The 16,613-nt window shown below is 31.4% G+C and overlaps 2 protein-coding genes across 2 annotated transcripts; one reads left to right on the forward strand and one right to left on the reverse strand.

The window, feature by feature from the left end:
- The first annotated feature begins 1,436 nt into the window (after positions 1-1,436).
- Positions 1,437-4,279, forward strand: LOC124938984 (pumilio homolog 12-like). The gene is made up of 6 exons (XM_047479504.1): positions 1,437-2,407; positions 2,477-2,662; positions 3,362-3,485; positions 3,555-3,718; positions 3,802-4,060; positions 4,133-4,279. The coding sequence occupies exons 1-6, from the start codon at positions 1,437-1,439 to the stop codon at positions 4,277-4,279; spliced, it is 1,851 nt and encodes a 616-aa protein (XP_047335460.1).
- Positions 4,280-14,969: 10,690 nt separating this feature from the next.
- Positions 14,970-15,960, reverse strand: LOC124938221 (pyridoxal phosphate homeostasis protein-like). The gene has a single exon (XM_047478622.1). The coding sequence runs from the start codon at positions 15,864-15,866 to the stop codon at positions 15,135-15,137; it is 732 nt and encodes a 243-aa protein (XP_047334578.1). The 5' UTR covers positions 15,867-15,960; the 3' UTR covers positions 14,970-15,134.
- Positions 15,961-16,613: the final 653 nt, after the last annotated feature.

The following is a 16,613-nucleotide window of genomic DNA, read 5'->3' on the forward strand; positions in this document are numbered from 1 at the left end:
GATAAGTTAATCTCTATTAAATTGTATTGAATTTAAAATTAATTGTAATAAATTGTCTTAGATGAAAAAACTATTGGTCTTTCTACCTTAGTCTTATTAATATAGACTACTTATTAGTCAAGATAAAACCTACAATATCATTAAATATGGTAATTAAATATAACATAATTCTTGACAATATTTAAAATAAATAAAGAAGTTCAGTGTACATTTTAATTAATTTTTATTTTAATTAAAATCTAGTTAAACAAAACAATCATTATAGGTCTAGGGCACACTTATTTTGAGTGTAATTCTTTTTTAATGTATTAGTTTTTTTCTCTCACCATTTTAGGACATATCAATCAAATTCTATGTAAATATTTTTGTAACCAATATTTCATAATCAAATAAAATCTATAAAAAAAATCAATATCAAACAGATATAATAAATTTAGTTTCGCATATTTTAAACAAGTTAGGGATTTGTAAGTCCACACAAGAGTCCAATCAAATATAAGTTTCAGTTTAAAAATTAATTCAATCTTCTCACTTCTTTGGTTTAAAGTGTGTCCGAGTTTGACTAAATTAAGATATACATAATGTCAAATAAAATCTCATTAAAATTGACACATGTATAAAAATTCAATAAATTGTATTTTTAAATTAAAGTAAAAAAATTGATTCATATATATCAAAAATAATAAAAATTAATTTAAAACCCAACAACAAACACATATAAAAAAAATTAAAAAAAGAATATAAACACTTATTTCTACCTAATATATTAAAGAAAGAGATAAACATTAAATAAAATAGAAATATCAAAACTTTTCAACTAATATATGTCAAAACAATTAAAATATATATTTTTCTTAAATTACATATATTTATACAATTCTTTTCAAAATAACACACCTTTTAATAACTAATATAATAACAAAAAAAATTGTTTAAAAATAACTTTATTAATCAAATCTTACCCAACCAACAAGGGAATAAAATCAAACCCTTAAATTTTATCAAATTGTTAATGTATATATTTTAATAAAATAGTTAAATAAATATTATCTAGGGGCCGTTTGATTTGTACGGAAACGCATGAGAGAGATACTGAAAATGCTGACAAACGCCGTCGCGTCCGCGTTTTGATATGTACTAAAGAAGTTTCTATATATTGCATGGACTCTCCCTCTTCACTCCCTTTAAAGCTTAACCATACAGTCTCTCAATTCCCTTTACGAATTTCCCAAAAATCTCGCGTTTTGCTCAGCAAATCTCGTCCAGAATCCCTTCTTCTTCTATCCCCAAATTTTTATTTTTATTTTTGACGAAGAATCTGAATTTAAGAGAATTTTGAAGCAGATCTTTTATCACATATCTTCTCTATAAAACCCTTAAGCCCCCAACTCTCTTTTTCTCTCTTAAGGTTTACCCTTTAGATCGGCGCAGCTACAATGGAGGATGTCAATGGAAATCAGCATATTCGTCGTCTTCCAATCGGGTACCCTTCTGAGAGTCTTCAATCACTGTATCTTCCTTTGCCTGAGATTAATCATAGTGGTCGATATCCACGAGGTGTTATTTCCCCATCTACTATTGACCCACAATCTCTTGTTTCTTCGTTCTCTGGCCTTAATCTGAGTTCGTCGAATCATCATCAGCGCCAGCCGCATGTTATTCCGGGCTGGAAAGGTAGCAATTTCGGCGGCACTGCTGTTGTGGGTTCTTCTACTGTTGCAGAGGAGGTTCGTGGGGTTCCTCCTTTTCCAACTATGGAGAGATCAGCTGGACATTATTCCAATTCCATGAGAGGTTTTGGAGGGACCCACATGAATCAACCCTTCATTGGGGCAGATAATTATCAGGTTTATCAGGGGGATCGGAATTCTTGGGTGACGAGCCAGTTTCAGAATGCAGGAAACGGCGTGAATCCTCAGTATGAATTTGGGCAAAATGATGTCTTGTCTCCTTTCTTTGTTCCCAAGAAACAATGGGGAAATCAATTCAAACCATGTTCATCAACTGTGCCTTGTCCTAGCAGAATCACATGTTTGTCTGATTTTGATGGGTCAGATGTTGGGTTAGTGTTTAATGGAATGCAGAGAGTTGTAAGGCCTAATCCTTCTTATGGTCAGCAATTGAATTTGTCTTTAATGGATCTACGAGGGAAGATACTGTCTATTGCAAAAGATCAATCTCTTAGTAGAATACTGCAAGATAAGCTTGAGTCTCCTACTCAAGAAGAGATTGAGATGGTAATCTCAGAGGTTATTGATCATATGACTGATTTAATGACAGATCAATACGGGAATTATATCTTTCAGAAACTAGTCAAAGTATGCAATGTGAATGATAGAACCAGAATCATTGGCACATTGTCCAGGCCCAGATTTCAGCTTGTTCTAATCTGTAGAAACCTACTTGGGTAAGTTGCTTTTTTTTTAGTGCAAGCAAAATATAATTTGATCATGGATTTCTTTTGTCATGAATGCAGGTCTAGGTCTGCTCAGAAATTGTTAGAGTTCATTAGTACTCCTGAACAGATTTCCATGATAATGTCTGCTTTGGTTCCTGGAGTTCTAGAATTGGCCACTGACCAACATGGTTACCATGTACTCCAACAATGCTTGAAAAGTTTCTCTGACAATGATAATCAGGTAAACTTGTGTTTTCTTCTATTGTGGAGGAATTTTCGTTCACAATAATTCATGTGACTTTCGCCTTAATCATGGATTTATGAAATAGATTTCACCCTTTCAAACACATTTGTATAGTCTACAAATTGTGTGTATCTAATGTTCATATAACACATTTGATGTGGAAGACTTGGTAAATCCTTTGGAAGATAGTTTAACCTGATTAGGCACTTGATAGAAAAGTTTATTTTTTGATAAAAAGATAAGGTACATTGACATGTAACAAACAAGAAACAATGATATTTTTTTTGCTAACAATGTCAAATTTTCAATCATTTGTGTTTGTTAGTGTTTGATCCTTTTATCTGTGTTTCACATTGAGTTAGCAGCCCATGTCTCTTGTTCCTTGTCTTTGTTTCTTAGTTATGAGAATACTCCAAAACATTTTGCATTATTTAATTGGATATGTGATTATTCACATATAATATTATAGTGTTGTTTCAGGCTATGTTTGTCACCATTGTGATAGTTTTGGCTTACTTGGTTAAATGTGTTTCATCCTTTGAATAAATATTATATTGTAATCCACTCTACTTCCAAATGACACAAAACATATCTATTATGAAAAGTCAAATGAGATGAAAATCCTCATATTGCAAGGTTCTTGTGCTGATTCTTGACAATCTTTCAACACTGAATCAACTTTAGAACTCTCGAGTTTCATCCTTCCAATTTTATGGCAGATATGATTTGATTATTAAAATAGGTTTGCTTAACTTGTTCAATGATTATAGTGTAATCCACTCAACTTCAAACCAACTGCAGTCAAATGGGACAAAAATCGTTGAATCTCAAGTTTCCTGCACTGTATCAACTTCAGAATCATACTTTTCAATATTATTTGAGATACATAATGTTGTAAATTGTTGTGTGCAGCTCCTTGTGATGGCAATTGCTGAAAGGTGCTTTCAAATTGCAACCAACAGATGTGGCTGTGTTGTTCTACATACATGTGTAGATGAATGTAGTGGAGAACTCAAATATCTTATTATTTCCGAGATTATAGCGAATGCCTCACATCTTTCCGAGGATCCTTTTGGGTTAGTATATTTAGTCGCGTACATATGATTTACATTCAACATAAGATTGAAAAATGCTTATATTTCTTTCTCTTTTTCTGTAGCAACTATGTGGTGCAACGTTTACTGGATCTTAAGATACCAAAAGTAACAGGCGATATTCTTAGGCAGCTGGCAGGAAACTTCTTTTTCTTCTCTCGAAACAAGTTTGCAAGTAATGTTGTTGAGAAATGTTTGGTTGAAGCAGAACCAGCTCAATCAGAACAAATCATCATGGAGTTGATTAGAAATCCTAACATATCTATGCTTCTGGTTGATCCCTATGGAAATTTTGTTATTCAGTCTGCGTTTTCTGTGTCTCAGGTATGTTTACGACACTAGAAACACAAATAAAGTAAAAATGTTTTAGTTGATAATTTGAATGATTTGATGTAGGGTCGTGTGAGGACTAATATGATTGATATGTTCCAAGCAAATGCTCCAATCTTGCGCAGCAATCTGTATGGGAAGAACATTCTTCAAATGTTGGAAAAGAAGAAAGTTCGAGGGTTATCACAATCATCATTCTCTAGTTTCTATTAGATAATAGGATTGGAGTTTGGGCTTGTTTTTGAAACATTGTTACAGTTAAGTTTGTTCCCCATAAACAAACTACATTAATAGGTTTTTGTTTCCAAAGGTGTTTATTATTGTTGTTCACCTGTAGAATTTGTTCACAGGTTTGTTGTCTTGTTGTCTTGTTGTCTAGGAACAGTACTGTTATTTTTATGGATTCAGATATATTTTAGATGGAGAAAAATATCACAGATATCATTGCTTTATTTGCTTATGTTATTTTAACTTAGAATATATTTCTTTTGAAAACGACAAAGTGTCATTTAATTAAAAACCTAAAAGGGAAAAAATCTACACGATTTTTAGAGATTAAGGCAAAAACAAACATTTGTCGCATTACAAACGACAAATATATTACAAATAGTTGGATAACTGGTCGGTGTAATTTATATTTATTCAAAATAGACATTTGCCTTTGTTTATAAATAGACATTTGCCCTTGTTATAAACAAAACATTAAATATATTTTTTCATTTGTACTTAGTAATCATTAATATTTTAATATTAGTCTAATTATTATGAGTACATAACCATGTTATTATAAAGTAATTGAAAAAAGAGATAGTTTAATTATATCTATCTAACAATAACTCATTCTATACCAACTTTTTAATATGTTAAACCCATTTTTTTTTCTTTTTCTTTTTGTCACAACTTATTCTATATGAACTTTATTATATTAATCCGTATTTTGTGGAGAACTTTCCAAGAAAGGCTAACCAAAATAATATTTTGTGAGAATCAACCAAGGAGTTTTAGAGTAAAGTTCGCTTCAAGAATCTATTATTTAAAATATGTTGAGCTTGAGATGGATTCAGGATTTAGAGTTTGATTAGGTTTTAATTTTTTTTTGTATGAACATGAAACTTGAGAGTATATATGATAAAGTGTTTTAGTCACACTTCTTTTTTCCTATCATTATCATGTTGTCACCAGCGCTGCTGCAAAGGTCCAATCCGATCTATAAACCACCCGACGAGCTATGCTGTGAAAACTTACCAAATTTACTTTCTTCCGGCTTAAAGGAGCGCGATCATAGAGCGGGCGATCATAGAGCGGGCGATCATAGAGCGGGCAACTTTATCGGATAAAAGTCTGAGATACAATGTTCCTAGTAATGGTGGCTTCGCCTTCAATATTTGCCCATGATGGACTGATTCACACCAACTCTCACCACTAATACTTGATTAGTTCACATTTCAAATTTTGAAAGTTTGAGAATTTTATCACTTTTAACTATTGGTAGCATCATTACATTGTTTCTTTAATTTAATGTTCTTCATCTCATAAAGGTGGATTTAAGAAGTCACTTCCACTTCTCATATATCATGCCAAAATGATATGTCCTTCCCATTTTAAAATGTCACAACAAGGGCAATACACTTTTATGAGTTTAATTTATTTTACATATATTATTAAGCTTAACAAAGTTAGAATAAATTTAACTAAATCAAATGAAAGTCTTTTATTGTGTGACATTCCTTGCAACTTATGATACTAGTGTCAATATCTTTCTTGGGCTTGCAAACATTTTTCATTTAACTTTGTTACATTCTTTGTCTATATTTTCCTAGATAAAATTGCAAATGAGCTGATCAAGAAGTCTCATCACTGTTTTCGAAAGTAGAAAATATTGGCACCAATAGTTTTGAATTCTTTAAAGAGGGATAATAACTAGTTAAACCAAACCCGTTTGTAAGAAATTTTGTAACACAACCTTCAATTATATTATTAACATTATCAATAAAATGTTGTAATGCGATAAATAAACTTGTCATGAAATCCAATAAACACGGTTTGGGATTTGCAGTTTCCATTACAAGATCCATAAATTCAAGATGAATAAGAATTGAAGATAATCCCATATTAAGTTCTTTAGATTAACCTTTCATTGCCATCAATTTGCTCAAATCAAATCAGTGTCACAAGAATCTAAAGTAGTTGAGATAAATGTTCTTTTAAGAAATGAGATTCACTTCATGAACAAGCTTTGATGTCATCATTAAGAATCATCTTCAAACTGGTCCTGTTTTTTTCTTCTTACAGTTGATACATTAAAGTTTGACACTTTAATTCAGCCATGTTTAAACCATCATATAATGTGATCTCTTTTGAAAAAAAAAAAACTTTTCAAGGTGAAACAAATATAGTCAGAGTCCAAGTATGATCCTTTGATCTCCTTGCTTCTCTTCTTAAACCAAAGTAGAATAATATAGGTTATCAACAATCAAATCTAGAACACAGATCAAAACAGAACACTATGTATTTGCAAACAATCATCAACTTCATCCAAAACTTAGAAATTAGAATGAACCCAAAACAATAGTAGGACATCTAATCAGAATGATGCCATGAATTTTGTTTGTTGTGTGAAGAATCCTCTAATCCAAATCCAAATTTATAAAGTAAAAATATTTTAGTTGATGATTTGATGTAGGGTCGTGTGAGGTCTAATATGAATGATATGTTCCAAGCAAATGCTCCAATCTTGTATGGGAAGAACATTCTTCAAATGTTGGAAAAAAAGAAAGTTCGAGGGGTATCACAATCATTATTCTCTAGTTTCTATTACATAATAGGATTGGAGTTTGGGCTTGTTTTTGAACATTATTACAGTTAAGTTTGTTCCTCATAAACAAACTATATTAATAGGTTTTTGTTTCCAAAGGTGTTTATTGTTGTTGTTCAACTGTAGAATTTGTTCACAGGTTTGTTGTCTTGTTGTCTTAGGAACAGTACTGTTATTTTTATGGATTCATATATATTTTAGATCAAAAAAATATCACAGATATCATTGCTTTATTTGTTTATGTTATTTTAAGTTTGATTTTTTTTTAGAAAACGACAGCATGTCATTTAATTAAGAAACCCTAAAACGGGAAAAATCAACATGAATTTAAAGATTAAGGCAAAAACAAACATTTATCGATTACAAATAACCAAATATACTAACTTATAAGATATTAGATCAATGGTTTGGTGTAATTTATATTTATTCAAAATAGACATCTACATTAAATGTATTTTTCATTTGTACTTGTAATCATTAATATTTTAATATTAATCTAATTATTATGAGCACAAAAACCATGTTATAAAGTAATTGAAAAAGAGAGTTTAATTATTTTTATCAACAATAACCTATTCAATACTAACTTTAATATGTTAACCCGTTTTTTTTTGTCAATAGATTTTCAAGAAAGTCTAACCAAAATATGAATCGTACATTGGAATATTTTGTGAGGATCAACCAAGGAGTTCCAGGAGTAAAGTCCGCTTCCAGAATTTACTGTTCCAAAGTACGTTGATCAACTCGAAACTTGAGAGTATATATATATATATATGATAAAGTGTATTAGTCACACCTCTCTTTTCCTCCATGTTGTCACCAGCGCACAGCTGGAAAGGTCCAATCCTATCTATAAACCACCGACGAGGCTATGCTGTGAAAATTGACCAAATTCACTTTATTCCCGCTTAAAGTGGCGAGGTCATAGAGCGAACAATTTTATCTGATAAAAGATCGGGACACCAGGATCAGTCTTGGTAATGGCTCCGCTTAAATATTCACACCAACACTCACCACTAATACTTGATTAGTTCGCATTTCAAATTTTGAAAGTTTGAGAATTTATCACTTTTGTCTATTGTTTCTTTAATTTAATGTTCATCTCATAAAGAGTGGATCTAAGAAGTCACTTCCACTTCTCATATATCATGCCAAAATGATATGTCCTTCTCATTTTAAAATGTGAAGACCATTTTTCCCTCCAAAAAAACTTTTATGAGTATAAATTTTTTACATGTTATGATTTATTGTGTGACATTCCTTTATTGTGTAACATTCCTTGCAACTTATGATTGCAAACTTTTTTCATTTAACTTTGTTACTTTCTTTGTCTATATTTTCCTAGATAAAGTTGCAAATGAGCTGATCAAGAAGTCTCATCACTGTTTTCGAAAGTAGAAAATATTGGAACCAATAGTTTTGAATTCTTTAAAGAGTGATGATAACTAGTTTAAATCCAACTGACATAACAAATAAATTTTGTAACCCAGTTTTTAATAACCACGTTGTAATGCAATAAGTGAACTTGTCATGAAATCCAATAAACACGGTGAGGGATTTGCAGCTTCCATTACAAAATCCATAAATTCAAGATCAATAAGAAATGAACATATATAATCCCATATTAAGTTCTTATCCTTTTGACACTAATGCGATAAGTGAACTTGTCATGAAATCCAATAATTAAACACAGTTTGGGATTTGCAGCTTCCATTACAAAATGCACAAATTCAAGACGAATAAGAATTTAACATAATCCCATATCAAGTTCTTTAGATTAACCTTTCATCACCATCAATTTGCTCAAATCAAATCAGTGTCAAAAGAATCTAAAGTAGTTGAAATAAATGTTCTTTTAAGAAATGAGATTCACTTCACGAACAAGCTTTGAAAAAAATAGCTTTTTAAGGTGAAACAAATTAATATAATCAGAGTCCAGGTATGATCCTTTGATCTCCATGCTTCTCTTCTCAAACCGAAGTAGAATAATACAGGTTATCAACAATCAAATCTAGAACACAAAGATCAAAACAGAACACTATGTTTTTGCAAACAATCATCAACTTCATCCAAAACATAGAATGAACAATCCAAAATAACAGTAGGACATCTGATCAGAATGGTGCCATGAATTCTGTTTGTAGTATGAAGAATTCTCTAATCCAAATCCAAATTTATAAGGGTTGAAATCAAGAGGATGTTTTTATTTTAATTTAATACAAACTGCTGCAAAATCAAATAACAAAAAACAGGAACTTATCTGATGAAGTTGCACTCTGATCTTTCTCAAGCTGAAAGAAAAACAATTTTAGTGCTAATTTCACTGTTTCTTGGGATACTCCCTGGCACCAAATATGGTTGATCCAATTCTTACATTGGTGCTACCCATTTCAACAGCCAATTCAAAATCACCAGACATTCCCATTGATAGTTCACATTTTTCTTCTGCAATTCCAAGTTCCTCACATACTTGACTTCTACAATTTGCCAGTGCACTAAAATTCAAAGGGGTTGAAGTATAATCAGGCATCCCAATGGTCATTAACCCAGAAAATTCAAGGTTAGGACAAGACAAAGTTACATGTTTTACAAGTTCCAATACACTTTTATGAGTTTAATTTTTTATACATATATTATTAAGCTTAACAAAGTTAGAGTAAATTTAACTAACTCAAACGAAAGTCTTTTATTGTGTGACATTCCTTGCAGCTTATGATACTAGTGTTGATATATTTCTTTGGTTTGCAAACATTTTTTATTTAACTTTGTTACTTTCTTTGTCTATATTTTCCTAGATAAAGTTGCAAATAAGCTGATCAAGAAGTGTCATCACTGTTTTCGAAAGTATAAAATATTGGCACCAATAGTTTTGAATTCTTTACAGAGTGATGATAACTAGTTGAACCCAACCCATCATAACAAATAAATTTTGTAACACAACCTTTAATTATATTATTAACATTTTTATTATATTATTAACATTTTCAATAAAACGTTGTAATGCGATAAGTGAACTTGTAATGAAATCTAATAAACACTGTTTTGGATTTGCAACTTTCATTACAAAATCCATAAATTCAAGATGTAAAAGAATTGAACATAATCCCATATTAAGTTCTTCAGATTAACCTTTCATTGCCATCAATTTGCTCAAATCAAATCAGTGTCAAATGAATCTAAAGTAGTTGAGATAAATGTTCTTTTAAGAAATGAGATTCACTTCATGAACAAGCTTTGATGTCATCATTAAGAATCATCTTCAAACTGGTCCTGTGTTTTTCTTCTTACAGTTGATACATAATTAAAGTTTGACACTTTAATTCAGACATGTTTAACCATCATATAATATGATCTCTTTTGAAATAAAAAAGCTTTTCAAGGTGAAACAAATATAGTCAGAGTCCAAGTATGATCCTTTGATCTCCTTGCTTCTCTTCTAAACCGAAGTAGAATAATATAGGTTACCAACAATCAAATCTAGAACACAGATCAAAATAGAACACTATGTATTTGCAAACAATCATCAACTTCATCCAAAACTTAGAATGAACAATCCAAAACAATTGGACATCTGATCTGAATGGGTGCCATGAATTTCTGTTTGTAGTGTGAAGAATCCTCTAATCCAAATCCAAATTTATAAAGTAGAAATATTTTAGTTGATAATTTTAATGATTTGATGTAGGGTCGTGTGAGGTCTAATATGATTGATATGTTCCAAACAAATGCTCCAATCTTGAGCAGCAATCTGTATGGGAAGAACATTCTTCAAATGTTGGAAAAAAGAAAATTCGAGGGGTATCACAATCATCATCCTCTAGTTTCTATTAGATAATAGGATTGGAGTTTGGGCTTGTTTTTGAACGTTATTACAGTTAAGTTTGTTCTTCATAAACAAACTATATTAATAGGTTATTGTTTCTAAAGGTGTTTATTTTTGTTCAAGAATAGAATTTGTTCACAGATTTGTTGTCTCGTTGTTTTAGGAACAGTACTATTATTGTTATTAATTCAGATATATTTTAGAAGGAGAAAAATATCAAATATATCAATGTACTTTATTTGCTTATGGTATTTTAATTTTTTTTTTTTTTTTGAAGAACGACAAAATGTGATTTAATTAAGAAACTCCAAAAAAAAAAAAATCAACATAAATTTAGAGGTTAAGGCAAAACAAACATTTCTCGGATTACCAACAACCAATTATACTAACTTGTAAGATATTAGATCACTGGTTTGGTGTAATTTATATTTATTCAAAATAGGCATATGCCCTTGTTATAAGCAAAACATTAAATATATTTTTTCATTTGTAATTGTAATCATTAATATTTTAATATTAATCTAATTATTATGAGCACATATACCATGTTATAAAGTAATTGACAACACTAACTCATTCAATACTAACTTTAATATGTTAACCCCTTTTTTTTCAAGAGATTTCCAAGAAAGGTTAACCAAAATATGAATTGTGCATTGGAATATTTTGTGAGAACCAAGGACTTCCGAGAGTAAAGTCCGCTTCCAGAATTTACAGTTCCAAAATATGTTGATCGACTCGAAACTTGAGAGTATATATATATGATAAAGTGTATTAGTCACACCTCTCTTTTCTTCCATGTTATCACCAGCGCTCCTATTTATAAACCACCCGACGAGCTATGCTGTGAAAATTGACCAAATTCACTTTATTCCCGCTTAAAGTGGCGAGGTCATAGAGCATTTCAAATTTTGAAAGTTTGAGAATTTATCACTTTTAACTATTGATAGCATAATTTCTTTAACTTAATGTTCTTCATCTCATAAAGAATGGATTTAAGAAGTCACTTCCCCTTCTCATATATCATGCCAAAATGATATGTCCTTCCCATTTTAAAATGTGAAGACCATTTCCCCCTTCAATAAACTTTTATGAGTTTAAATTTTTTACATATGTTATGATTTATTGTGTGACATTCCTTTATTGTGTAACATTCCTTGCAACTTATGATTGCAAACTTTTTTCATTTAACTTGGTTACTTTCTTTGTCTATATTTTCCTAGATAAAGTTGCAAATGAGCTGATCAAGAAGTTTCGTTACTGTTTTCGAAAGTAGAAAATATTAGCTCCAATAGTTTTGAATTCTTTAAAGAGTGATGATAACTAGTTTGAATCCAACTGACATAACAAAGACATTTTGTAACCCAACTGACATAACAAAGAAATTTTGTAACCCACCCAACCTTCAATTATATTATTAATGTTTTCAATAAACACGTTGTAATGCAATAAGTGAACTTGTCATGAAATCCAATAAACACGGTGAGGGATTTGCAGCTTCCATTACAAAATCCATAAATTCAAGATCAATAAGAAATGAACATATATAATCCCATATTAAGTTCTTATCCTTTCGACACTAATGCGATAAGTGAACTTGTCATGAAATCCAATAATTAAACACTGTTTGGGATTTGCAGCTTCCATTACAAAATTCATAAATTCAAGATGAATAAGAATTGAACATAATCCCATATTAAGTTCTTTAGATTAACCTTTCATCACCATCAATTTGCTCAAATCAAATCAGTGTCAAAAGAATCTAAAGTAGTTGAGATAAATGTTCTTTTGAGAAATGAGATTCACTTCACGAACAAGCTTTGAAAAAAAAATAGCTTTTCAAGGTGAAACAAATATAGTCAGAGTCCAAGTATGATCCTTTGATCTCCTTGCTTCTCTTCTCAAACAGAAGTAGAATAATACAGGTTATCAACAATCAAATCTAAAACACAAAGATCAAAACAGAACACTATGTTTTTGCAAACAATCATCAACTTCATCCAAAACTTAGAATGAACAATCCAAAACAATTGGACATCTGATCTGAATGGGTGCCATGAATTTCTGTTTGTAGTGTGAAGAATCCTCTAATCCAAATTCAAATTTATAAAGTAGAAATATTTTAGTTGATAATTTGAATGATTTGATGTAGGGTCGTGTGAGATCTAATATGATTGATATGTTCCAAGCAAATGCTCCAATCTTGCGCAGCAATCTGTATGGGAAGAACATTATTCAAATGTTGGAAAAAAGAAAGTTCGAGGGGTATCACAATCATCATCCTCTAGTTTCTATTAGATAATAGGATTGAAGTTTGGGCTTGTTTTTGAACATTATTACAGTTAAGTTTGTTCTTCATAAACAAACTATATTAATAGGTTTTTGTTTCCAAAGGTGTTTATTGTTGTTCAAGAATAGAATTTGTTCACAGGTTTGTTGTCTTGTTGTTTTAGGAACTGTTATTGTTATTGATTCAGATATATTTTAGAAGGAGAAAAATATCAAATATATCAATGTGCTTTATTTGCTTATGTTATTTTAATTATTTTTTGAAAAACGACAAAATGTGACTTAATTAAGAAACTCCAAAAGAAAAAAAAAATTTAGAGGTTAAGGCAAAACAAACATTTCTCGGATTACCCACAACCAATTATACTAACTTGTAAAATATTAGATCACTGATTTGGTGTAATTTATATTTATTCAAAATAGACATCTGCCCTTGTTATAAGCAAAACATTAAATACATTTTTTCATTTGTAATTGTAATCATTAATATTGTAATATTAATCTAATTATTATGAGCACATGTACCATGTTATAAAGTAATTGACAACACTAACTCATTCAATACTAACTTTAATATGTTAACCCCTTTTTTTTCAAGAGATTTCCAAGAAAGGCTAACCAAAATATGAATTGTACATTGGAATATTTTGTGAGAACCAAGGACTTCCGAGAGTAAAGTCCGCTTCTAGAATTTACAGTTCCAAAATATGTTGATCGACTCGAAACTTGAGAGTATATATATGATAAAGTGTATTAGTCACCCCTCTTTTCCTCCATGTTGTCACTTTATTCCCGCTTAAAGTGGCGAGGTCATAGAGCATTTCAAATTTTGAAAGTTTGAGAATATATCACTTTTAACTATTGATAGCATAATTTCTTTAACTTAATGTTTTTCATCTCATAAAGAGTGGATTTAAGAAGTCACTTCCCCTTCTCATATATCATGCCAAAATGATATGTCCTTCCCATTTTAAAATGTGAAGACCATTTCCCCCTTCAATAAACTTTTATGAGTTTAAATTTTTTACATATGTTATGATTTATTGTGTGACATTCCTTTATTTTGTAACATTCCTTGCAACTTATGATTGCAAACTTTTTTCATTTAACTTTGTTACTTTCTTTGTCTATATTTTCCTAGATAAAGTTGCAAATGAGCTGATCAAGAAGTCTCGTTACTGTTTTCGAAAGTAGAAAATTTTAGCACCAATAGTTTTGAATTCTTTAAAGAGTGATGATAACTAGTTTGAACCCAACTGACATAACAAAGAAATTTTGTAACCCACCCAACCTTCAATTATATTATTAATGTTTTCAATAAACACGTTGTAATGCAATAAGTGAACTTGTCATGAAATCCAATAAACACGGTGAGGGATTTGCAGCTTCCATTACAAAATCCATAAATTCAAGATCAATAAGAAATGAACATATATAATCCCATATTAAGTTCTTATCCTTTCGACACTAATGCGATAAGTGAACTTGTCATGAAATCCAATAATTAAACACTGTTTGGGATTTGCAGCTTCCATTACAAAATTCATAAATTCAAGATGAATAAGAATTGAACATAATCCCATATTAAGTTCTTTAGATTAACCTTTCATCACCATCAATTTGCTCAAATCAAATCAGTGTCAAAAGAATCTAAAGTAGTTGAGATAAATGTTCTTTTAAGAAATGAGATTCACTTCACGAACAAGCTTTGAAAAAAAAAAATAGCTTTTCAGGGTGAAACAAATATAGTCAGAGTCCAAGTATGATCCTTTGATCTCCTTGCTTCTCTTCTCAAACCGAAGTAGAATAATACAGGTTATCAACAATCAAATCTAGAACACAAAGATCAAAACAGAACACTATGTTTTTGCAAACAATCATCAACTTCATCCAAAACATAGAATGAACAATCCAAAACAACAGCTACACATCTGATCAGAATGGTGCCATGAATTCTGTTTGTAGTATGAAGAATACTCTAATCCAAATCCAAATTTATAAGGGTTGAAATCAAGAGGATGTTTTTATTTTAATTTAATACAAACTGCTGCAAAATAAAATAACAAAAAACAGGAACTTATCTGATGAAGTTGCACTCTGATCTTTCTCAAGCTGAAAGAAAAACAATTTTAGTGCTAATTTCACTGTTTCTTGGGATACTCCCTGGCACCAAATATGGTTGATCCAATTCTTACATTGGTGCTACCCATTTCAACAGCCAATTCAAAATCACCAGACATTCCCATTGATAGTTCACATTTTTCTTCTGCAATTCCAAGTTCCTCACAGACTTGACTTCTACAATTTGCCAGTGTACTGAAATTCAAAGGGGTTGAAGTATAATCAGGCATCCCAATGGTCATTAACCCAGAAAACTCAAGGTTAGGGCAGGACAAAGTTACATGCTTTACAAGTTCCAAACATTCAGATGGACTCACACCATATTTTGATTCTTCTCCACTAGTATTCACTTGAACCAACACTTTCAAAGGCTTTCTCCCAATATTCTCCACAACACGATTCAAAAGGTTAGCAATCTTCGTATCGTCAACAGTTTCCACCATAGCAAGGTTTGGCACACCAGTTAGAAGAGGTTTTACTTTGTTGCTTTGCAGATTACCAATAAAATGCCATTCAATGTCTTCTGGAAGCTGAGGTGCTTTCTCGATGATCTCTTGAACGTAATTCTCACCAAAGTGACGGTGGCCGGCGTCATAGACTTCACGGATGATGGAAACGGGCTTGATTTTGCTGACGGCAACTACTCTAATTCGGTCAGAAGACCTGCCGGATCTGTCGGCGGCTAGCTGGATGCGGTGGAGGACTGACCTTAGAGCCGTTGCTCCGACACCTTCTATGGAGGAAGCGGCCATCGGCGGATTACGATACAAATTTTGAGATCGAAGATATAAACCCTAGTTATTCTCTAGGCCATGACTGTTCTTTGAACTTATCTTCTATATTCGGTTAGAATGTGATTTTATAAAATTAAAATAAAGGTAAGAACATAATATCATATTTAGTTGTTAAATGTGTACTATTTTACAATAATTTTATTTTAAAATATTTTTTAATAAAATTAATATGGTAGCGTAGCAACCCAGTACCATGTTTGATTGTCATGTCTCTCGAGCTAAGTGATTCCAGGATATGTTACAGCTTCTCATTAACTCTGGCATCTAGTCATGCGGTTTTGTCCATTGACCTGTAATTAGACATTTTCTGGCGAATGAGTGTTTGCAGGTTAGCTCCTCTAGTGTTGACTGCAACTAACTCCCTCCTTTTGAGAGCCTCACGTGTGTTAGTAGTGGAGGTCCACTTCAGAATTGTGTTCTCTTGAAGTATCAGTCCTTCAATCATTTTGTTAAGATCGATACCCCTTGTTAGGGAATCAGAGAACCTGTCGTGAATCAGTTGTCGAAGAGTTGCATCATTTCCTTCGCTTTCTCCTCGATCTCCTCCATTATCAGATCTATGCTGAGTTGTTCCGGGGAGGGAGCCTTGGGTTTAGCGATCGCAATTTCATTTCTTTTACCTGCAACTTCGGCAGGTCGTGCAATAGCTGAGATTGATTCTCTTATGTGGATACCTTGAGCAGCTGGAGCTGCTGCTATGGTAGT

Source organism: Impatiens glandulifera, chromosome 5 (assembly GCF_907164915.1).
Source record: "Impatiens glandulifera chromosome 5, dImpGla2.1, whole genome shotgun sequence".
NCBI classification, from domain to species: Eukaryota; Viridiplantae; Streptophyta; class Magnoliopsida; order Ericales; family Balsaminaceae; genus Impatiens; species Impatiens glandulifera.